General features: G+C 37.8%; 3 protein-coding genes and 1 non-coding gene across 4 annotated transcripts; 1 reads left to right on the forward strand and 3 right to left on the reverse strand.

The window, feature by feature from the left end:
- Nucleotides 1-269: 269 nt before the first annotated feature.
- Nucleotides 270-10050, reverse strand: LOC113748656. The gene is made up of 20 exons (XM_027292166.1): nucleotides 10001-10050; nucleotides 9798-9913; nucleotides 8037-9564; nucleotides 7869-7940; nucleotides 7703-7765; nucleotides 7205-7537; nucleotides 7008-7088; nucleotides 6588-6857; nucleotides 5876-6322; nucleotides 5724-5786; nucleotides 5035-5103; nucleotides 4440-4871; nucleotides 3472-4110; nucleotides 2870-3229; nucleotides 2693-2773; nucleotides 2434-2613; nucleotides 2204-2347; nucleotides 1878-2126; nucleotides 830-1375; nucleotides 270-755 (listed from the first exon to the last, which is right to left on the reverse strand). The coding sequence occupies exons 2-20, from the start codon at nucleotides 9909-9911 to the stop codon at nucleotides 469-471; spliced, it is 5958 nt and encodes a 1985-aa protein (XP_027147967.1). The 5' UTR covers nucleotides 9912-9913; nucleotides 10001-10050; the 3' UTR covers nucleotides 270-468.
- A 2876-nt stretch (nucleotides 10051-12926) lies between these two features.
- Nucleotides 12927-16428, reverse strand: LOC113750694 (MDIS1-interacting receptor like kinase 2-like). The gene is made up of 2 exons (XM_027294643.1): nucleotides 13827-16428; nucleotides 12927-13294 (listed from the first exon to the last, which is right to left on the reverse strand). Exons 1-2 carry the CDS (start codon nucleotides 16426-16428, stop codon nucleotides 12927-12929), a joined length of 2970 nt encoding a protein of 989 aa, XP_027150444.1.
- Nucleotides 16429-17537: 1109 nt separating this feature from the next.
- Nucleotides 17538-21470, forward strand: LOC113749339 (5-formyltetrahydrofolate cyclo-ligase-like protein COG0212). The gene is made up of 6 exons (XM_027293037.1): nucleotides 17538-17977; nucleotides 18233-18323; nucleotides 18864-19090; nucleotides 19945-20020; nucleotides 20640-20765; nucleotides 21048-21470. The coding sequence occupies exons 1-6, from the start codon at nucleotides 17573-17575 to the stop codon at nucleotides 21194-21196; spliced, it is 1074 nt and encodes a 357-aa protein (XP_027148838.1). The 5' UTR covers nucleotides 17538-17572; the 3' UTR covers nucleotides 21197-21470.
- Nucleotides 21471-21957: 487 nt separating this feature from the next.
- On the reverse strand, nucleotides 21958-22031 carry TRNAN-GUU. The gene has a single exon. It is a non-coding gene; the product is annotated as a tRNA-Asn (tRNA).
- Nucleotides 22032-22165: the final 134 nt, after the last annotated feature.

Genomic DNA, 22165 nt, shown 5'->3' on the forward strand with positions numbered 1-22165 from the left:
TATTATACACTCGTTTTTAATGCCTGGATGATCACAGAAGAAGCTAAAAGCGAATTAAGAAAATTTTCTAAAGTTGGTAAATGCTTTAGAACCAGAGGTGACAACCGATTTGTGCAATGTTCAGACACTAAAAGCAACACTAGCCCGAGTTTTCACCATTAGCTGTGAAACAACAATATTATCTAAGCTTCAAACACCAAGCACAGGGCAAGAAAAATTATCATTCTGATATTATCGGTCAGTGATCACAATTTTTCTCAGTAAACAACTAAAAAAACTTGTTCAGTTCTTTTCCCACCATTGACAACGTCTGATTTACAAAACAAGACCATTTTTAACTCAGGAAAACAAGAAAAAAAAGTACAATATTACATCACTCACGTGCATATCCAGGAACTACTTGCATGAGATATGCATCCATTCACTGGGATCACTTGCTGTATCAGCACAGAAGAACAGAGACCCCTTCTATTTATGCAGAAGATCCTTAAGGGCTGGCCTCTTTGCTGCTGGTCTCACTGTTGTCCAAGTACCAACTTTTTCTAATTTGGAATTTGGTGCATTCTCCTTCATATCCACTGCTGTTTGCAGCTTGTTTGGTGTTCCATGTATTAGAATGGTTCTCCTATTCTTCCCTTTGAAAGTAGACATGAATGGCTTGGAAGGTGATTTGATGCTCTCATCTGCTGCTGAATCTGAGTTTTTATTTGAACTGGAGTGTGTCTCTGAATGCATTGCTATAGTATCTTCAAGAACTACAGATACAAACAAAAAAAGCCATCATTCAAATTAGCTCCTACATCATTTTATGATTTACTATGCTGCTTACCTCCTCCAGCATCTTCAAGATATTGATGGTTTGATTCTTCCCTTGCTTCACCATCTTTTTGTTCTTCAGCAGGCACAATTACATTTTTTATATCAGCAGTACCAGTCTTTTCCACATTTTTTGCCTCTGGCTCAACCAAATTTGCGAGTTCTGCAACAGCTGCTAAGGCATCAATAATCAAGTTTTTCTCGGGGCTATTGATCATTGAAGGAACATTTTCTGTAGACTCTGAATTGATATAGTCTATCATGGTATCATCATCACACTCCTTAGACAACTCATGACTCTTGGAGATGAAAGATTCAGAAGCAAAAGAATCCTGAATAACTAACTCTCCAACTTTATCTTCAGCATCATGGCCTAGCGTGGTAACTTCTTCACCAACAAAAGTAGCTTCAGAAGTTTCTATTTCAACTTTAACATCCTTGCTTTGGTCAAATGAAAAGCTCTGATCCCCTTTGCTCTCTTGTGGATGTATATTCATTTCTAAACTGCTGAAAGTAGGAACTTCAGTGCCAGACTCAGCATGCTTATCATTTTGATTATCTGGAAATTAAATCAAGATTAATCAGTAAAATCTTTTCAATGACGAGTCATTTTAACTCAACAAAGGATGGAACGAGGATAATTTTTCAGATAAAATACCATAAATTTCTTGTCTATATACAGATACACTCGAGCAACTATAAGCTAACTATCTTCTAGTTCCCATTCTTCAAAACAAAAGTTTAAATATTAAGGTTCACATAATTTAAAAAGGATCTGAAAGATTGCTGAAGGGTTTCCATGATCTAAAATTTCTTGTCCATATACAGATACACTCGAGCAACTATAAGCTAACTATCTTCTAGTTCCCATTCTTCAAAACAAAAGTTTAAATATTAAGGTTCACATAATATAAAAAGGATCTGAAAGATTGCTGAAGGGTTTCCATGATCTAAAATCCTTCATAATGATTCTAATATAAGCAGGCAACTTCAGAATACATTTCTCAATAACATTTCCACTCTGTAGTCATTAGGAAAAGAACGAATATTTAGAATGTTACCTTCCAAAAACTTAGCAGAGGTTTCGCTTGTATTACTCTTCCCTACTTCATTTTCCTTCTGAATTTCAGAATCACCAATCTTCTGATCATCATGTTGCGCTGGAGTGCTATTAGAAAGCACCAAATTATCCTTGAATTCAGAAGCAAACTCAGACACGGATTTAGCATAAGCTCCATCATCCCTCTCCTGAAGACATAAAACCTTGTGACTGGTTTCTGAGTTACCAAACAGCATTTTAAGTTCATCTCCTGCGCAAGACATAAAAATACATTAACAAGTGAACAATAAAAGAAATAAACCCCATAAAACTTACTGTATAGCTAACCATGCCAGCTATTGCTGAAATTGCATCCATCGGGGTTCCCTTCAGCAGCAGTAGGGAAGATATTCTGCTGATTTGTTCTCTGAGTTTCATAATCTACAGCTGTTTCAGAATCCACAAGCTCTTCATAACTGGAAATATCTTTTTCTTCACAAATAGGTAAAGAACTTTAGGGTATAAGAAAGTCACTAAGATGAAGCTTGCTAAATGAATGAAAAAAGAGAAATGCTAACCTTGTTCTTCCCTACTATGCACCACGTCATGTTGACCAGAGCATCCATCCCTTCCTGAGCTACTAATCTTTTTCAAAGACAAAAAATCATGTTTCACTTCCTCTTCAGAACTCAGATTATTTTTCTCTTCCTCAGTGGTTGAGAGACTGACAGGCTCATCAGTCAATTCAAGTTTTTGACCTGTCGCATTAAGAATAGCAGATCATTAAACAAATTCTAATGGTCATCAAGTCCTAGCAGAAAGGACTGAAGGACTGACCATGTTCATTTTTGTTGCAGCTTTTTGAAGGAGTCTGGGCACTGTGTAAGGGGCAACTATCAAGTGTAACAATAGTGGCTACTGCAAGAATTAATAGTGTGAATTAAAAACAACCATCAAAAGTACCTCTTGAAACACAGGAATCAGAAGAACAACAGCTATTCTAAAAATGCTAACCTTCTGGGGCAGTATCAAGGGAGTGAACACTTTCAGGTTCATTTGTAGCCTCCAGGTTAAATGGCCCACTCTCTTCTCCAGTGCTGCTTTCTAGCATCTCTCCTCCTGTATCAGCCTCAAAACAAAGTACATAATTTCCATTGGCTCCCATGCTTTCTGTCACTAATCCTAGTTCAACATCTGTCTTTGATCCTAATTCAACATTTAATGCATCAATGACCCCATCCAAACTTCCATCCATGCTTTTATCACATCCTTCTGAATTATAGTCCTTACTAGTCGAAGCCATTTGTATCATGTGATATGCTTCAATGGGATCACTTTCCTCATTTGTTTCCCCTTCGCCACAAGCTATATCTCCTGAATCACATGAACATTGACTTGTATCACTGTTCTTTAATCTAATGTTACAGCTTCTTGAATGAGAATCTTCTTTAGTACAACTTAGCCAATTTTTCTTGTACACTTTCCAGATTGATTTCAGGTTAAGCAATAAACAAATATTACCAGTCAGGTGCAGCAGAGCCAAAAGACAAAACAATGAGATGCATCCTCCATGCATAAGGCACTATTGAAAGCAAGTAAATGAGTTCAATACATACGCTGACATTCTGAGAAGAAACTTGAATTTGAAAGAGTTTTGTTCAATGAATTGCATTTCCTTGCACTGAGCTCAATTCCTTTATTTCTTTCTTCAGTGTTGTTGGTGGCTACAGAAGGTGGAGATAAATGAACTTTCTCCACAGTATCTTCAGTGATGGGGACACCTTGATCCTGGATGAAGCTAAACGTACTTCTTGTGGAGGAATTGAACTGAGCATGCAGCAGACAATCAAAGGAAGTATCTGGATTCCTAGAATGTCCAATCTCTTCAAATTTAGCTACTTCTTCACTATTCTGCCCATCTTCTAATGCTGTGTATGGTTCAGCAACAAAGTGCGAATTGGCTGTCCCATCAATAGCTTCAGCACAAGAGACAGCTTGATCCTTTATGAAGCTAAACTTACTTCTTGCAGAGGAATCAAATTCAGCATGCTGCAGAGAATCACTGGGGGCAACATCTTGATCCTTCAATAGTCCACCCTCTTCAAGTTTAGCTACTTCTGCACTATTCTGCCCATCTGCTAGCGCTGTGTATGCTTCAACTGCAAAATCTCCATCCACACCTTTCCTTTGCTGATTTGGTGATTGAGTCCGTACTTCTGACTGTTTCTCCGAGCCCACTTTTTCAGTAAATGCCCCTGTGTTATTGCAGAAAATTTTAGAGATTGCTAAGTAAAGTGATAACCAGATAGAACTACATTTTTAGTATATTTTCTAAAATGATTTGTCAATTTCCTTGCAACAATAGCTCAGTTACAGATTCAAGAAATAAATATTATCATCTATTTTGAAAAAGATATGAGAAGGTCTGATATTGCTTTGTTATCTGGTAAAGGAGAACTTTTGCTGTCATAACCAAAGTATGAGTCTTATCTTAAGTCTAATCAGAAGCTGTTGCATTATTAAGTTATTCAGCATCAACTAGAGCTAAACATCACAATTGGGTAAGAATTCCTCCTGCGATTACCTAGGAATTCAAAGTTGAATTTGGCTTTAGGCAATTCCACTCTGTTAGTATCAAAAATGCTTTCACCAAACTTGCACTCTGTTTCAATAGCGGTGGTAGATATTAGAGTCGAAGCTAAAGCTTTTTCATGCAAATGGGAAGGCACAACGAAAGTTTCGCCACCATGAACATTTTCCTCCTGTAGTATCTTATCGATGCTGCTTCTGGAAGCATCACGAAGCGAATCCTGACACTCATCAGAGGTGTCACAGCAATCCTTTGACTGCCCATCTCCATCAGATTTACCATATTCACGAGATATCAGCTCATGATGGGTAAAATATGTGCCTAGTTGAAAATGGTAATGAACCTCATGACTATTCCTTTCCCCACAAGATGATTCCTCCTTCTGCTTCAATGCTTCCCCAGAGTTCATTAACCTTGTATTTTCACCTGCATGATTACAAAATAATTCTCAACCACAACAATGTAATAGCTTATTAAAAGAGAACCTCTTCTTTTATTAAAAAACCTTGCAATGATAAACTGGCACAAGCAGATCAATAAGCATACATTAAAAGATGGTAGTTACATGATAGGGGATCAAGGGACTAACCTTGATGATTTTCATCTTTATTCTTGGAAGTAGCCTGTACGTCTACTGACATACAATCATCAACTATTCCTGTTATGCAAACAGCAAGGCATATTTCTAAGCAAAGCCAAGATGCAAAACATCCATCTAAAATAACTCTCAAATGAAAAGGAGAATGAGGAAAAACAGATACAGACAAACACGTATCTGTTCACATTCAAAAATAGAAAGGAGATTGCAATGATTTTCAAGTGCAATATAATTAATCTTTTCCAGGTTAATTGCCACAGTCCACTGTAACTTTCAGGTAGACCTTCTGTGGCAGCCTCACATCCAGATTCTAAATTTTCTGTGTTCCAGTTCTGCCACTGATTCTATTTGATTATTTAACACATCAATTACCCCATTCTTCAAACTTCCATCAAGGGTTATGTTGCATCTTTAGAAATCGTCATGCTCGGTAGTTGGAGACATTTTTATCCTGTATGATTCTTTCATGTGAACACTTTTTTCTTTCCTTTCCACTTCACTGATAGCTCCATTTTCTGAGTTACATTAAAGAATCTTAGATGGGTGAGTTTCATTCAATGCTACAGTCCTCCATGTGGTTCTCTTTCGAGAAACATCATGTCATATTCTTTATAAAACTTGAACTTGAAGCTGAGTAATCCACAAAAAAAAAAGGCTAACAAAAAAAAAAAAGTTCTGACCTTGATTTTGTGCATTATCATCTGCCAAAATAGAGTTCTCATTTTTAGTGTTAGCACTGGCAGCTGCACAAGAGGCAAAAGTGCTAGTTATAAAAAAAAATAACCATGCTAACAAACTAAGGAATGCCAGCAAAACAACAAATGCTACATACATCGATGTCTTAAAATGGAACTGGAATTTGCAATAGTAGCGGTCACTGAATGATGTTTACTTGCACTTAGCTTTATTTCTGTATGTTTTCCTCCATTGGTAATTGGGGTACCTTCACCATGTAAGGATAAAATTACCCCTTGTGCATCAGATATGACAACAGACTCTTCATCATTAGTGGCGCCTTGCTCTGGTAAAACGCACAACTTATTTCGGGCAACTGATTCCAACTCATTAGACCGACAACTGTCATGGATGGCATCAGCTTTATGTTTTAAATGTCCAACCTCTTCATAGTCACTCAATTCTACAAGATTATCTCCATCTTCAATTAACTTAGCCTCAGCGCCCCTCCCTTGTTCAATTGGTGATTGTGCCCTTGGCTCTAATTGTGTCTCCAAATCCGCTGCATCTAGCGATTCCCCTGCAACGTTGCAGTTGAGGCCATCTGTAACAAAGATTAAACCAACAAACTATCAGCTATCAGATCCACCATTTTAGTTCCTGTATAATTTGAGCATGACTCATCCATTCTGGCAATATCTGCTTTCAAATATCTGGAACTAGATTGAATAAAATGCCAGGAGGTCTCTGACCTTGAATACGAAGCCGGGGTCTTCTTATACCAGAGTTTTATGAAGTCTAAACAAAATATGTTTCCCTATGCCTGATTAACAAAGTATCATAGAATAAGGAGACCTATAATTGCTTACCTTGCAACTCCAAAATATTGGATTTGTGAAGCTCCACTCTTATAGAATCAAAGTTGCTTTGGGTAAACTCTATCAATGATTCAACAGCATTGGCTGATATTGGAGTGACCGCTGAAACAATTCGATGCATTTCAAGAGGCTGATGAGTATCTTCACCACTATCAACATTTCCATCCTGCACCTCTCTTGTTGTACTTAACCTCAATGCATCAGATGAACTAGGATGCCAATATTCCTCCAAAGTGCCACGCTTGAAATTTGAATGGCCATCTTCCACAGATTTAACATACACAAAAAATTTCTTCATTACATAAATGGTGTTCAGAAGTTCTTAGGTAGGGCATCTAGTTCAGAATAGTACATTACAAAAGGAACACCTTATGTTGATAGTTTCTTGACAACATGGACCAAAGTACTAACCTTGCTCATTTTGAACAGCATTATCCAAAGGATTGACAGCAGTATCCAAGGTACAACAATTGAGTGTATCTATGGTTGCAACTGCATGTAAAAAGCCAGTAACTGGATGAAGAAGCATAATATCCCATGGGGAAAATTTCCCTTCAGAAGTGGATACTAAGGAAACACAATCATAACCGTCAATGTCATTTTCTCACCTTTACAAACAGCAACGGGAAGGGACTTTTCATGATCTCCAAAATAACTCTCTTCCAAGTTGAGCTGCCCACTTTCGTGTGCAATGCTTTCATGCATCTGTTGTTCTTTGCAGTGCTCACAAACAGAGGTGGAATATGTTTCTGGAATTATGCTCTCTGACATTCCTACAAGTTCATTAACATCATGAATGACACCATTCAAACTGACATCCGAGCATATACGTTGCCCTGTCAATCTGTTATTTTTATCTATCTGTGCTGTTTTACTCATATATAATACTTCCTCAGAGTCATTTCCCCATTTGCTACTCTCGTCAGTACATGTTTCACCTCCTGCATGCCAGAAACAGAATCACATAAGTATTACTTTTGTTCATGATTAGACTACATGATATGTTAGTCTATATGAGCAGAGCAGCTTTTTCTTTAGGTTGTTACCCTATAGGACTTTGCTTATGTTAGATTAGTTGTCAACAGATAAACTATATGCAGCCTGACCTTGCTTTTGTACATCATTATCATCTGACAGAGGGTGCACACTTTTGCCATTAGTGCCAGGAACTGCTTCAGATTTCCCATGAAAAACTGCTTGTTATTTCATTGAGTTGAAGTATTCAAATTCAACATTCTAAACAAATGAAGCAAAAGATTATTACTGTCTAACCTTTCTTTTCTACCCTGTTATCTGTAAAAGGAGAATCAGCATTAACAAATGTACCAGAAACTGAACCTGAGTCTGGACAGAAGAAATTCTGTTAAAAAGCTTCAACAGACAAAACCAATAGTTACAAATAAAAGAGTACAAATAAAGGAAAATAAACAATTCCCCTACCCTGGTCCTCTCCAATGAAGTTTGGCTCAGAAGTATCTGCACCATTTAAGTCAGAAACATATCCTGTCAAATCTACTACAACATTAAAATTATCGATTACAGTATCTTTCGCAATTTCAGGGATCATAAGCTCAGCTTCAGGAGCCGAAAGATCCTCAGTTATCAAGATTTTTTCAGTGAAAGAATCTTCAAACTTTCCTCTTGTTTTCTTTGATTTGCCCTTCTGTTTTTGAGCAACTTTTCCTCTTACAGTTGTTGCTGCAACTCTCTCAATTTTTTCAGTATTTCGTGTAGATCGTCTAAGAGGCCTTTCAACGGAGTTACCATCAACCTTAACAGCTTGTTCTTGAAGAAAAGCATCCCTTCTTCGCTTTTTACTTTCTTCTTTACCTTTAGCATTGGCCACTTTGTCAGTTTGCTCCCTAGTGTATATAACTTCAGGTTTAGCAGCATTCCTTTTAGACCTCCTTAGATTCTCGTCAAATGGATAACTTTCCTTCATCATTCCAGAAACACTGTCAACCTCAGAAACTTCCTTTACCTCAACAGCTACAATGCTTCTCAATCTTCTTTGTACAGCCTTTTCAATTTTTCTCACATCCTCCTTTACCAGTTTGTGGCATTCCATCTTGGCAACATGTCTCCTTGACCTCCGCAACACCTTTTCAGCTTGAATGGCCTCAGGTTCTTCCTCGGTTGCTTTAGTTCTAACAATATCCTTCCTACGCATGTCCTTCACCTGTCTTTCTGGTTTCCTAGAACCCTTCTCCACATCCTCATATGCCCTCATTTCGTTATCTTTTAGCTCTATATTCCTCAAAGATCTCTTTCTCACCAGTAAGTCCTCTTCATTCTGCTGAGACCCCTTCTCCACTAGGGCAATTTTCTTCTTCTCCACATCGACGACTCTATTCCTCAAAGATCTCTTCCCTACCACTACATGCTCTTCGTTACTAAAATCAACTAAAGGTGCATTATCAGCAGCAGCAGAAGGCAATTCACCCTTCAAAGCATCAGCTTTCATCCCCTTTTTACCTCCCTTGCTCTCAACCTCGCAATCCTCCATGAATTTAACCTTTCTAGACCTTGTAACCCTTCCAGCACCTTCATCCATCGGAGCATCGCTACTCATACCTACAACACCACTGGCAGACGGTAATTTATCCTTCAAAACATTATCTTCTACCCCCATTTTCCCTCCCTTTCTCTTTACATAGCTGCCTTCTATCACTTTCCCCCTTCTAGATCTTCTGCCCCTTCCAACTCCCTCATCCACCAAAATAACAGGACTATCATTTTCCACAACCTCACCACCCTTACTGTGATTCATAGCAGATTTTCGCCTTCCTCGACCCCTTGTCTCCATACACTTAACTGCTGACTTCTCAAACTCAATCATCTCATTTTGTGGACTAAACCTAACTTTTTTGGCTGGCCTATTTTCAAAATCAGATTCATTTTCGCTCACATTTTCTTCTAAACCCTTCAAACACGACCTTCGCCCTCGAGTTAAGGGCTGTTGATTGCCCTGCGCATATATATATTTGATTAATTTCCGAAGTCAAAAACAATGAACCAACACCATTTCCCACAAAAAAAAATAAAAAGCTAAACCATTTCCTACTCAATGGGTACATTTCTTTTTCAACAATCAGTTAAATCTTTTGCACTGCACATCACCAGACAGACATTTCAGACAACAAAAAGATAAACTTTTTCCTACTATTATGCCAAAAAAAAAATGAAAATGAAAAGGGTTACCCTTAAAAGGGCAGTAAGTTTGGTGGCCATCTCCAAATTGGTTAAATTTGCAGGAATTTTGTGCTTCTTGCATAATTCTTGCAGTTCCCTTCTTTTCAAGTTGTGAAAATCCATCCCTGCAAGACCACGCAACAAGAAAAACCAGTAATCAACGATAAAATATTTGCAAGAAAATCACAAATGACATTTTCAGTAAGCTATACCTGACAAAACTTCACATCCAGTTCTCGGGTTACGGATAAAAATACATACTTTCTTGATGCAGGAAGAAAATTGAATAGTTTTTTGGGTGTTTGTAGTTTAAATAGGCAGGGGAACGTTTGAAATTTGAACCAAACGGGCAGCGTTCGCTTTTTAAATTTTTCATGGGAAGTTTTTTTAACTTCGCGGATGCGGAAACGTGCGTACTCGGCACTCTCAAGCCCGATGTTGACACATTTCCCAAAGACTCGCAGATGGGTCGAGTGAAGTTGAACCCTGAAACGGCGCGTGGGTTTGGAGAAGTGAAATTGGATAATAAAGATAGTCCTTTGAGCGGATGATCACGTGAGAGAATGTGAGGAGCTTATGGGGAAAAAGAAACTAAAGTTTAATTAGTTTTTTAATTCTTGTCAGCTTTATTCAATTACTACAACTAATAAATCAGCTGATCTTGAGTTATTGGCCCTATTACAATATGAATTACTGTTTTCAACTAAATACAATAGTAGAATTAATTTCTTTGCTTTATTGGTGGGATTTAGTTATAGGGTATGGGCGATTCCAAAGGTATTGGAAACATATACAGAAACTGTTCATTTATGTGCGCCTGATTCTTGGAAGAAGAAGAAAATCCAAAACTTGCAAAGGCATACCATTCACTGAAGCTTCAATGCGCTACATATATTCAACAAACTTTTCTCTGCTATGTACAGAAAATTAAAGATTACATCAAGACCTTCAACATTGTCATGAAGATTCACCCTAAAATCGCGGCCTAATTCCAGGGCATCTCAAGATCTTCAGCATTTATACCTGCATTCTTCTTGTAGAGAAGATGTATAGACGATAGGTTACTGCAGCTTCAAGCCTTGAAACTATCATTTGCAAAAGGTCCAGCACGAGTGAGTTTTACAATTCCAGCAAAAGAAGTCGCATCAAAAGGAACTTTCAACCAGATTATTGAACTCCTTTTTTAACTGAAAAAATGCCAGAAGCTCCCTCAAGAGAAGCTCCCTCAAGCCTCCCCAAAGCCCTGCTCTAAGCAGCACTAACACATTAACAAGAAAAATTGGTGCCATTGTAGAAAAACTTCGCGAAAGCAAATGCTGTCACTGCCACTCAGTTGACAAGAGAAAGGTAAGTAAGATAGGAAATCATACCAAAGTTGGACAGTTAGCCAACATCAAGCTATATACTTAGTGCACATCTACCACATAAATCAACCATATTATTGTTTTCTCGACTCCAGGTGAAAGACACTAGTAAACAACAACAATATGTTATCATACATGAAGAATGTGAGATCAAGCTGATGGAGGCAGAGCAAATGCTTTTTGACATTAGTAGCCATAAAAATTCACACTAAACTACCTGACAACAATTGGTACTGCACATTTTTACAACCTCTGCCGAAAGATTTAACAATAGCTTCTACCCATCACATGTCGATAAACCTGGTCTACATAGTGAAGCTAAAACCAGGCCTACATTGCACAGCAACTCAATAGACCATCACCAGTCTCTTACTGGAAGAACGAGAGTAATATATGCAAAACATCTTTCAAGGTTTAACAGATGGTTCAAATAACTAAGATACATATAAAAGAATGGCATTGTAGCAAGCGGAAGGTATGCAGAAAAATAAGCCTCATAAGATCTACCCAAATTGTAGCATTACACCTACAGCATATTAGACGATTCATGAGCATTCATCGCACAGATTTTCCTGAAAAGCAAAGTCTGCGGAAATTGACACGAAAACCATACTTGTAGACCTATATATTAGCAATAATTATTTTTTCTTCTGTCTTCAATGGTGTCCAATGATAAGGGTGAGGCAGTTAATTAACATCCAGCCCAGTGAAGATTCAAGCCTGCAAAATCATTTCTTGAATACAAATTTACTTCAGAAATCTTGAAACCATAGTCAAAACATCCAATCGCAGTAAAAAAAAAAAAAACACGAGCACACACAGAGAGACCCACAAAAATGAGAAAATAGTGCAAAAAAATACAAAAACGAGTCAGAAATCTCGTGTGGAAAGTGCCGCTCACTGCACCACAAGCAATATGGTGCTGCGTTTGCACATTTTAGAGATTATCATCATCCATTTCCTTTGCATATCTTAATTTTTCAACAACCAGAAAAAAAAGGAATTTGTCCCAAATAAGTATTGCCCATTTTTTCCCATATACTGAGGGAAACCAAAGATTAATTGCTAAATCAGAGCAGGTTATAGGAGAAATCAAGAGGATCTGCAAGAGGGTTTCGCAGGATATCCTTTGAGAGGAAAAGGGTTCTCTTCATTCGGATCGCGGGAGGGGTTTAATAGGAGAAGATCTTCATCAGAGTTGTGGCCTGGCGGCTATAGAGGCAATGTGATCAGAGGAAAACGTATAAACCCTTCTTTTCAATTTGGATAAATTGCAGTTACCCCCTCTAAAGTTTGACTAATTGGAGATACTTCCTGTATTTTTATGTGGTGTTTTATCATGTTTTACTTTGAGCCTTCTTGTGATTGATTGATCCTGTATATCCTTCCATTACAAAAGAAATTGCAAAAGATCTACTAGTTTTATGAAGTAATTGGTGCTTGATGATGCCTTTAGTTTTTTTTTTTATGGTATTTTTGTTGGGATTAGTGGCGTAATCTTGGTTTGTCAAATTCATTAAAAACTCTGACGTAACATCTAAACTTGTTAGTAATAAAAAAAATGAAGCTATTGCCAGAAAAATTTAAGTACTAATATAATGGAATGTCAAGAAAGAAGGTTAGTGCAAAATATCAATGTAATTCAACCAAATTGCTATTCCTCTTTTTCGGATAATCCCAATTACCAGAACCAGCAGGAAATGCAGGACAAACATAAGATTTTCCCCATGTCTCCCCATATGGTGTTGATACAAGTTATAAAATGCACAAGTACTCAGGAATATAACAGTTCACTTAGTGTAACAAGGGACAGGCTCTTGGAAGCTGATTTTTTTCTTGATATGTGTCCAGAAACTTGTTGCATCGTCGGCCGAAACTGGGGACTTGTATGAACACATGCAATTGCTAGTTTTGCAGCTAGTACCACATCTTCAGCCTCTTGTAGGGTAGGTGGAGGAATTCTTTTGTCCAAGACGTCTTTCAGCATTATGTCAAGAGATTTTGGCTTTGGCATTGATGATGGTGTTGATAGTAAAATGGAAATTAGGTCGCTTGGATGCTTCCCCACAATCACTTCAAGGGCTAGAACTCCAAAACTATATACATCACATTTCTCAGTGACTTCCATTGTGTAAGCAAGTTCTACAAATTACCAAGGAAAAGCGAAAAAAAAAAAGACATTAAACAAAGAGGAGAAAGATAAACAAACTTAAACGATATGCTAAATGGGTGCAAATCAAATCGACTTTGGGCTGAAAATAAATATATACAACTTAGCTACGTTATACATTCATGTTAAGAGCGCTGACTGATTTTCGATGTCTCCTATGCCAAATCTATACAAATTGCATTAACTTTTGAGTTGTGAACTTATCTTTTTGTTGCCTATTAATTGTGTAGGTTACCAATAATTCTTCAATAGTTTTAGCTAAGGTGTGGACTGATGAAGAGTATAGTTTTAGCTAAGGTGTGGACTGATGAAGAGTAAGCTTATAGAAAGAATAATGAAATGGCCAACTTGATTATCAAGCACTATTGTGGACTCAGAACCTTGTCAGAAAGTTTGGATCGAAATTAATACTCATGAACTGTTGTAGCACTTCTTTAGGGTTCAATCCAGACAGAAATAAAAAACTGATAAGTTTGAGGTGATTGAGCAGTACAATGAACTTACCTGGAGCTGCATAACCATAGGTTCCAGCAAATGTTGTCCAATTAGATGAGTGAGGTTTCAAGAACCTTGCACAGCCAAAATCAGAGATGTGAGCCACGTTTTCAGAGTCTAACAACACATTCTTGCTTGATATGTCTCGATGGATTATGGGAGGTGAGCAGTCATGATGCATATAGAACAGTGCATTTGCTACATCTGTAAGAATTCTAATCCTTGTGATCCATTTCAAATTCATAGCCTTTTCATCGCTACTGAGTCTGTCTAATAGGCTTCCTCCTTCCAAGAATTCGTACACCAAGAATGAATGCAGTGCATGTGAACAGAATCCATAAAGCTTCACAATACTGCGATGCCTTATTTCCGTTAATGCAAGTATTTCATTCCTAAAACCTTCTGGACTGCTCAATCCAATATTTTCTTGTGTATGGAGCTTTTTCACGGCAACAATTTGACCATTTGGCATTTCAGCCCCGAAAACACTTGCATTTCCTCCTACTCCAATACAGTAGTGGGCACTGAAGTCCTCTGTTGCTTTGACGATGTCTTTATACACCATCTTTCCATCAAAGCTCCATATTGCAAACGGATCTTTATTTCGGTCACAGCCGGACTCAGTTCTTGCTTTACTGCTCTTACGTGTTAGTGCAACAAAAAGAAGCAAAACACAGAAAAGCATGGTTCCCAGCGTCGGAAATACAATCAACATTGTCTTTGCTTTGCTGCTGCTTTTGTTGACCTGATTACTTCCTGATCGAGGGCAAGCTTTCAAGCCAGCAACATCGCCACACAAATCTTTGTTATTCCTCAAGGCATCAAATGGGGCTTTCCGAAATGCTGCAATGTTGGGAAGAGGACCCTCCAATTGGTTGTACGATATATTAACCAAAACCAAGCTCAAACATTGGCTAAAGCTTGAAGGTACCGAACCTGACAGCTCATTATGTGAGAAATTCATTATCTGAAAGCTCTTTAGTTCTCCCAACTGCTGTGGTAGCTCACCAATCAGCATGTTGTGGCTGAGATCGAGAGTTTCCAGAGAATTCATTTCTCCAATCTGGAAAGGAATTTTTCCATTAAGTGCATTTTGGCTCAGGTTCGAGTCCAATAGCTCTTTGCACTCTCCTATTTCTGGGGGAATTGGACCACTAAGGTTATTCTCGGCCAAATTAAGATGTAGAAGTTTAGACAACTTGCCAATTGTTGATGGAATATCCCCTGAAAGTTTGTTGTTATTCAACCTTAGGTCCAACAGTGAAATGAACTTGACAAAAATTTGGGGTATTCTCCCAGTTAATCGATTTGAGGAGAGATCTAGCACTTCCAATTGAGATGCCCCTCCTATCTCATCTGGTATCTTCCCTGAAAGATTGTTGTTGGAGGCCTTGAAGCCAGTCAAGTTCCGACAATGACCCCATGTTACAGACAGTTCCCCATAGAAACTATTATCACTCAAGTCAATGTAATTTAAATTCGAATACATGCCAAAATTTTGTGATATGTTTTCAGAAAATTCGTTGCTTCTAAGATCAATTCTGTATAACCTAGTACAATTTTTCAGGCTACTCAGGATTTTGCCTGTAAACTTATTGTCGTAAAGGCTCAAGTATTCCAATCGTCCCAAATTGCCAATGGAGCTGGGAATATTACCCTCTAGATTGTTAGCACCTAATTCAAGATCAAGCATGGAGTGTAGCTTGCCAATTTCTTCAGGTATGAGTCCTGATAATTGGTTTACACGAAGAATTAGGTCAATTAAGTTGCTCAAATTCCCTATAGATGCTGGGATTTGACCAGTTAGATGGTTGTCGGCCAACTCAAGATCCCGAAGAGACCTTACCATGCCAACTTCACCAGGGATTGGACCAGATAATTGATTGCTGTAGAGATACAAATACTGGAGATTTGTCAGGTTTGAAAAAATGGTGGAAGGAATGCATCCTGAAAGCCCATTATTAGGCAGGGCAAGAAAGTAGAGATGAGTGAGGTTTCCAATGAAGCTGGGAATGATTCCTGTGATATAGTTGAATCCCAAGTCAAATGTAACAAGCGTCCTTAGTAATCCAATTTGTTGGGGAATCGAACCTGTGATGTTATTATGGTACAGGCTGAAATACCAAACATTTGTTAGTAAACCTATTTCTGGTGGAATCGGTCCTAAAAGGAAGTTGAGAGCCAGATCAAGATAGTAGAGCTTAGAAAGGTTACCGATATTTGAGGGAATGGTGCCGTATAAAGAGTTATTAGACATGTCAAGGTAAACTACATGGTTCAAGGATGAGAAATCAAGATCATGCAATCTACCTCTTAAACCAAAATCACTGAGCTCAACATAGCCAACTCTTCCAGCCTTATTGCAGCGAATGCCGATCCAAGTATTACAAGGGTTGCTTCCATTCGAATCCCAGCTTGAGAGGAGTGATTGGCTGTTTACATCAAGGCTGGCTTTCCACTTCAGCAAAGCAACAACTTCATTTTCATGGGCAACTTCTCTTGCTGTTGCATTTGGTCTTAGAGTGGTGAAATGCAAAGGTGCAAGTTTTGGAAAGAATGGGGTTAAAAGTAGGCCTAGAAACATAAATTGGGAGCAGAAATGCTTATCCATTCAGGACTTTGGTATACTTCAGAATTCAGATCCTCATAAAACAAGCAACTTAAGGCTTCCAGTTATCAGTTGAACTACTCTAAAATGGTATTTATAGATACTTAAACAACGTCAAACAAGTGATTGGAGCACTGTACTATTTCCTTTTCTAGAAATGGTTAGTCTCAGTGTGTAATCAAGACTTCATTTCATGTACTTTTAGGCCGCTCAATGGACAGTGAGTTTATTGAAGCCCTTTTTGCGGTACACTGCTTTTTATCTCAGATAGTTTTGGCTTTGTTATTACAGGTCAAAGAGCTATAACTGCACCAACATTAGGTAAATCACGAATTTTTCAAAAGACAACATCAGAACAGATAGAATTGTAGTAGTAACAAATTAAGGGCCTTAGAAAGGCACCCGTGAATCATGATTCCACTTCCAATTAGTGCAGCCGCCACGTTCAAATTACCAAAAAACTAGTGCACTGCAATTATCCTTTGCCCCTCGCCTGTCTTGATATTGTCTGTTGGAGGAAACTTCCAAGCATGCAGTTTTGCTTTCAACCTTAGATCAATGATCATTGTGCATTAACTTCATTCATTTTTGTTCATGAGTAGGCAGCTTGATAATAGACGGCAATGGTGTGTATTGGTCTTTAAATTGAACATTGTGTTGGCTGGTAGAGAGTAATATACAGTAGAGTTTAAGCTTCAACCTGTTCCTCGTTCTGTTTTCATCAACTCATGTGTTATTGAAGTATCAACAAATGAGTACTTCACATTACAATCCAGTTTGTTCGTCTCAAGCACACTAGACTTTCTGATTCAAGACGCTAACAACTTTTGTTAGGTTCATGAAGTTTTAGTCTTTGGTTCAATCGTAAAACGAGTTTTCTCTTATAAGATTTGAAATCTCTCTTAAAATTGTTGACTAATGTTAATTTGATTTTGACCGTTGAAAATTTTAAGAAACCAAATTTGTTCTGATCGGAATATTATAGACCAATTTAATACGTAGGCCAAACATTTGGGACCAAAAATTGCATTTCTGACTTAAATAAATTACCAGGAATAGGATAGCGCATTACAACAACCAAAAAAAAAAGAAAAGAAAACAAAGTGAAAGAAAATCCTACCAAGTCAGCTTCCTAAATTATTTTCCAATGGGAGCATACGTGCTCCAAATTTCTTCTTTACTTCCATTCATCCCCAAACACGCCCTTATTTCCAGACAGTTTCTCCCCTTCTCGCTCCCAGAAAATCGCCATTTCTCAATCAAACTGGAGTCCCATAACAGTAAAATAACACACTCAGCTCGGAAAAACGACGTCGGGTTCGACACCGCAGCATATGAGGCTGACCGTCTTAGCCGTGACGCCGAAGCCCGAAAAGCCATGGCTGAAACCTCCCAGAAAGAAACTCAAGATGAATCCGACCCGAAAGCTTGGAAATGGGTGATCCGAAATCGGGTCTGGGAGTCAATGGAGGCCCAAAACATAGCCCAGTTCCCTAGACCCGTCCATCATCGGATCCCCAACTTCGTTGGAGCCCACATTGCTGCTAATAAAGTAGAAGCTTCTACTCATGTGCTAGTAAAGCTGACATTTTTATTTTTCCTTTTATTTATTTTTTGCACAATTTGTTTTAATTGATTAATGTAAATATATTCGTTGATTATTTTTAGCAATAATGGGAAAAGGGTTGCTGCTAAAAGAGTAAATTTTTGGATTTTTATTTTTTGCTCCTTTGTTTTGGGGGTTGATGATGAAGGATTTATTATTTTATTTGGTTCTAAGAATAATTTGGAAATGGGATTCTGGCAGTTAAGTGAATTGGAGGAGTTTAAAATGGCAAAATGCGTGAAAGTGAATCCAGATACACCTCAGAAGCAAGTCAGGTTTCTCACTCTTAACGGTTAGTTTTATCATTTTTTGTGTTTACTCGATAATGGTATTTATCTGGAGCAAATTTCTTGTTTAATTTATTATGGGTTCCAGTGCTCACTTTTTTAATTAAGTACCCAAGACTATTCCTGAAATGCATTGCATTCTATTCATCTATGTATATGATTTCTAGTTTGGGACAAATAAAAGTTTAATGAACTATGTATACCTCAAAGAAATATACTGCAGCTGAAGTTATTTCTTTAACTAACTTCAAAAGCTTATTTTTTGCTCAATATCCTCGGATTAGCCTGAAGCCTGAAATGCAAGAAAGATTCTGTTTTCCTTGTCAAGTTGATTTTCAGCTGAATCTCGAGTTTTTGAAAAATTTTAATTCCAGTGTGGTTAAAATTCAGTCTTGCACTCGACTAAAATTTGTACTAGAGCTTGGTTAGACTCTGTAGATTTTGCATGCATATGTGTTGAGTGTCATGAAAAACCAGAATAGAATCAATAACTGTTGGAAGTAATTTCGCCAATTTTTTTTTTCAAACAAACATTTGCATCTCAGCTGGAAAGAAGCTGCTGACTCCTCAGCCCCGCCTAAGGACTGGTTTTTTCTCCATACTTGAATCTCAAATGTTAAGCTCTAGCACCATCAAAGAGGCATGCACTTCGGTTGGTGTTGCCAAATATGGAAGGGCTATCGGATTGGACGAGAAGATTAAGGTGGATCTAATTGTAATTGGCTCTGTTGCTGTTGACCCAAAGACAGGTGCACGCCTTGGCAAGGGTGAGGTATAAGAATTTAATAGTTTGACTGTCGTTGTTTATGTTGCTAAGCAAAGTCTGGGTTAGAGGGCCAACCTTGAGAAGATTGAACTCTACATAGTATCAATAGTATAACGCCTGCAAGAGTGTAGAACCTGTATAATTAGTTATGCTGCTCTTTTAAGTTAATTTGAAGATAATTTGGTAAACTAATTCTTTTACTTAGCAAAATAAACTTATTCCTGCCTTTAAAGAGATTATGCATCTCAAAATTTTCGAGGGTTTAGCTTCTGCTTTCTATCATGAAGTCTTATAGTAGGAGGAATAGCTTGTCAGGACCGAATCAGTGATTGGCTGTATGATGACATAATCGTTGGTTCAGGCATCAAATTAGATATATGTTTTGATTTTCTGTATTGCAGTAAATTATGGTTGTAGTTTAATTGATTTGCATGGCTTCTCTTACAGAGTCCGATATTATCATTTTTATTGCAGTTGCCTTTTTTGAATTGTTTTTGTTTGGGTCCCATCACTAAACTTATTGTGTTGCTTTGTGATAATTTGTCTAAGTTTATGCTCTTACTTTACACAAAGAAACACTTGTAAATTCTATCATTTTAGGACATCTGCCCAGTTTAGTAGTCATTCTCTAAGCACATGAAACTTTTGGACATAATTGGCACTGATAGATACTGGGAAATCCTGAGATTTCATAGGCAACATGATGAAACTTTTGGACATAATTGGCATTGATTGATACTCGGGAATCCTGAGATTCCATAATTGGCAACATGATTGTGATTTCTTGAAGTATTTTCTTAAAACTTCCGTGTTTTTATGCAAGGACAAAGGTGATGTTTCTAAGCAAAGATTTTGGGCAGGGTTTTGCTGAACTTGAATATGGTATGCTGCGTTACATGGGAGCAATTGATGACTCAACTCCAATTGTTACATCTGGTAACCATCCTCCTATCCCTACTACAAACATCCATTTTCTTTATCAGGAAGTTCACAAGTCACAAGTCACTGCTTGCGATAAATTTTCTTCTGTGATGCAAACCACATTACAAAATTGGCTTATAAACATAGATTTTTGAGTGTGAACTTGATGTACCGCCACTTATTCTTTCAGGGCTCATGGGTTTACCACATGCAATTGCAGTTATTGCTACTAATCATTCTACATGCACATTTTTCTTAGACCTCCTAGTGTAGAATCTTGTTCATTGGGCTTCTGGAGCTCTCTCTCTCTCTCTCTCTCTCACATAGTGTGGAGGCAGTGCCTAGTGCATTTGATTGTACCTCTGTCTGACCCTTGTTTTATTTGTTTATTTATTTATTGTTTTATCTGATTTCTCTTGTCTCGTCAGGAAAGAGAATTCTAATTATATATGCCACTTAAATCTTTTTTGAAGATCAAGTTGTTGAGATTGAATTATCATGACAAATAATCAATCAATTGGACAATTGTCGCTATTTGTGTTTTGTGTGAGGATATAATCATTGCTTTACTTTGTACTGCAATTTAAATCACTTTTTCTGTTTGATACTATGTTGATGAATGGACCAATTGCAGTCCATGATGAACAACTTGTAGATGATATTCCAGTTGAGAAGCTGTTAATTCATGATGTGCCAGTTGACATCATATGCACACCAACAAAGATCATATGCACCAATACTCCCATCCCAAAGCCTCAAGGTTAGTGGACCATGTACTAACGACTTTCTGTCTAATATGATTATGGTTCTTCCATGGCAATTATATCATAGCAAGTAAATTCATGAACCAATATGAAGTGTGGAGTGGAGCGGGATTGCTTGAACTAATATGTGGAAAACCTTTGTGTTTGTATGGAAAGGAAACAGGAAGTTTTTGTGATTATATTGCAAGGACACAGTTGACAAATATTGGCACAAGTCTTAAAGTAATCTTATTCGTTGCACAGAATGGTTTTAAACAAATTTTTATGGGTGCCTCTAGGGATTTACTGGGACAAACTATCTCCTGAAAAGCTTGGTCAGATCAAAATACTTAGGGAGCTGAAGAGCAGAATTGAGCGAGAAACTGGACAGAAGCTTCCCTGTGGCCCTTCGGAGAAGCTACCGCCAACAGCTCAACGTAGACGCTGATTCATTTAGCCACTGAGTGCTGTATCTATCCATTTCTTCAGAGTAGATCCCAAAGTGCAGTTAGTTGGTTGCTTATCTTCGAGGTCCATGCAAATTGTATCTATTCGTTTTATTAAGTTGTGATCAAGCCCTATTTTCTGGCAGAAAAAAGAAAGACTTTCAACTTGCCATGTATATTTACTAATAACTGAGAAAGGTTGTAACTTGTAATTACTGTGTTGACCTAAATGTGATACTGAAATGAATGACATCTGAAAAGTGAGTAGCAGCTCTATTGGTTTGTGTTTGCGTAAAGAAGCTTGGGAGCATAGTGTAAGTTCGCACTTTAGAATAGCTTTGTTAATAATGAAACCTCAAAGCATATCTCCATTTTCCGATCTGTGATGCAGACTCATTAAAGTTGTCTTAGAGGATTAATGGTACTTTTGAAACTCTTAATTATTTTCCCTTGTAGTCACAGAAGATTTTGGACGCAACAATAGGATAAAAAATGAACTAGCCGTACAATACTTGTTTGTAGATTTCTATTTTTCCTTATTGTTTCTTTTGCATAGAGTTGCCTGTACGATACACATAAGTCAGCGGCTGAAGGAGAAAATATTTAATCGACTGAAAATTTTCTATTTTTCCTTCTGCATAAAGTTGTCCATATAATGCACATAAGTTAAAGAATGAAAAATTAAAGCACAATAATGCTTTCTGGGAGCAACCCTTTAAGGATGAATGGATAAGGAAAAATGGGAAAAATATCGGACCGTGACCGCTAGAGGAAGGGCTTGAACCTTCGACCTTGTGGTTAACAGCCACACGCTCTAACCAACTGAGCTACTCCAGCTGCGTGCAATTGTGGCCGCTAGCATAAATTTGAAGGTGCTTGATTCAATTGGTGCAATACAACCGAGAAAACAGTCCATTCTGTTTTGGGCTTCGACAATCAGTTCGATGCATATGCAAAATGTGGAACGTTTA

This window comes from Coffea eugenioides, chromosome 10 (assembly GCF_003713205.1).
Source record: "Coffea eugenioides isolate CCC68of chromosome 10, Ceug_1.0, whole genome shotgun sequence".
Classification (NCBI taxonomy): Eukaryota; Viridiplantae; Streptophyta; class Magnoliopsida; order Gentianales; family Rubiaceae; genus Coffea; species Coffea eugenioides.

Coding starts and splice junctions, on each gene's coding strand:
- LOC113748656 (XM_027292166.1), bottom strand. CDS start 9,911: ATGGATTTTCACAACTTGAAAAGAAGGGAACTGCAAGAATTATGCAAG. Junction 7,538..7,702: donor TAATGATGTACAAAAGCAAG/GTCAGGCTGCAT, acceptor TCTGGCATGCAG/GAGGTGAAACATGTACTGAC. Junction 2,774..2,869: donor CCTTGATACTGCCCCAGAAG/GTTAGCATTTTT, acceptor TAATTCTTGCAG/TAGCCACTATTGTTACACTT.
- LOC113750694 (XM_027294643.1), bottom strand. CDS start 16,428: ATGGATAAGCATTTCTGCTCCCAATTTATGTTTCTAGGCCTACTTTTA. Junction 13,295..13,826: donor CTATGGTTATGCAGCTCCAG/GTAAGTTCATTG, acceptor GGTAATTTGTAG/AACTTGCTTACACAATGGAA.
- LOC113749339 (XM_027293037.1), top strand. CDS start 17,573: ATGGGAGCATACGTGCTCCAAATTTCTTCTTTACTTCCATTCATCCCC. Junction 18,324..18,863: donor CAGGTTTCTCACTCTTAACG/GTTAGTTTTATC, acceptor TTTGCATCTCAG/CTGGAAAGAAGCTGCTGACT. Junction 20,766..21,047: donor TCCCATCCCAAAGCCTCAAG/GTTAGTGGACCA, acceptor GGGTGCCTCTAG/GGATTTACTGGGACAAACTA.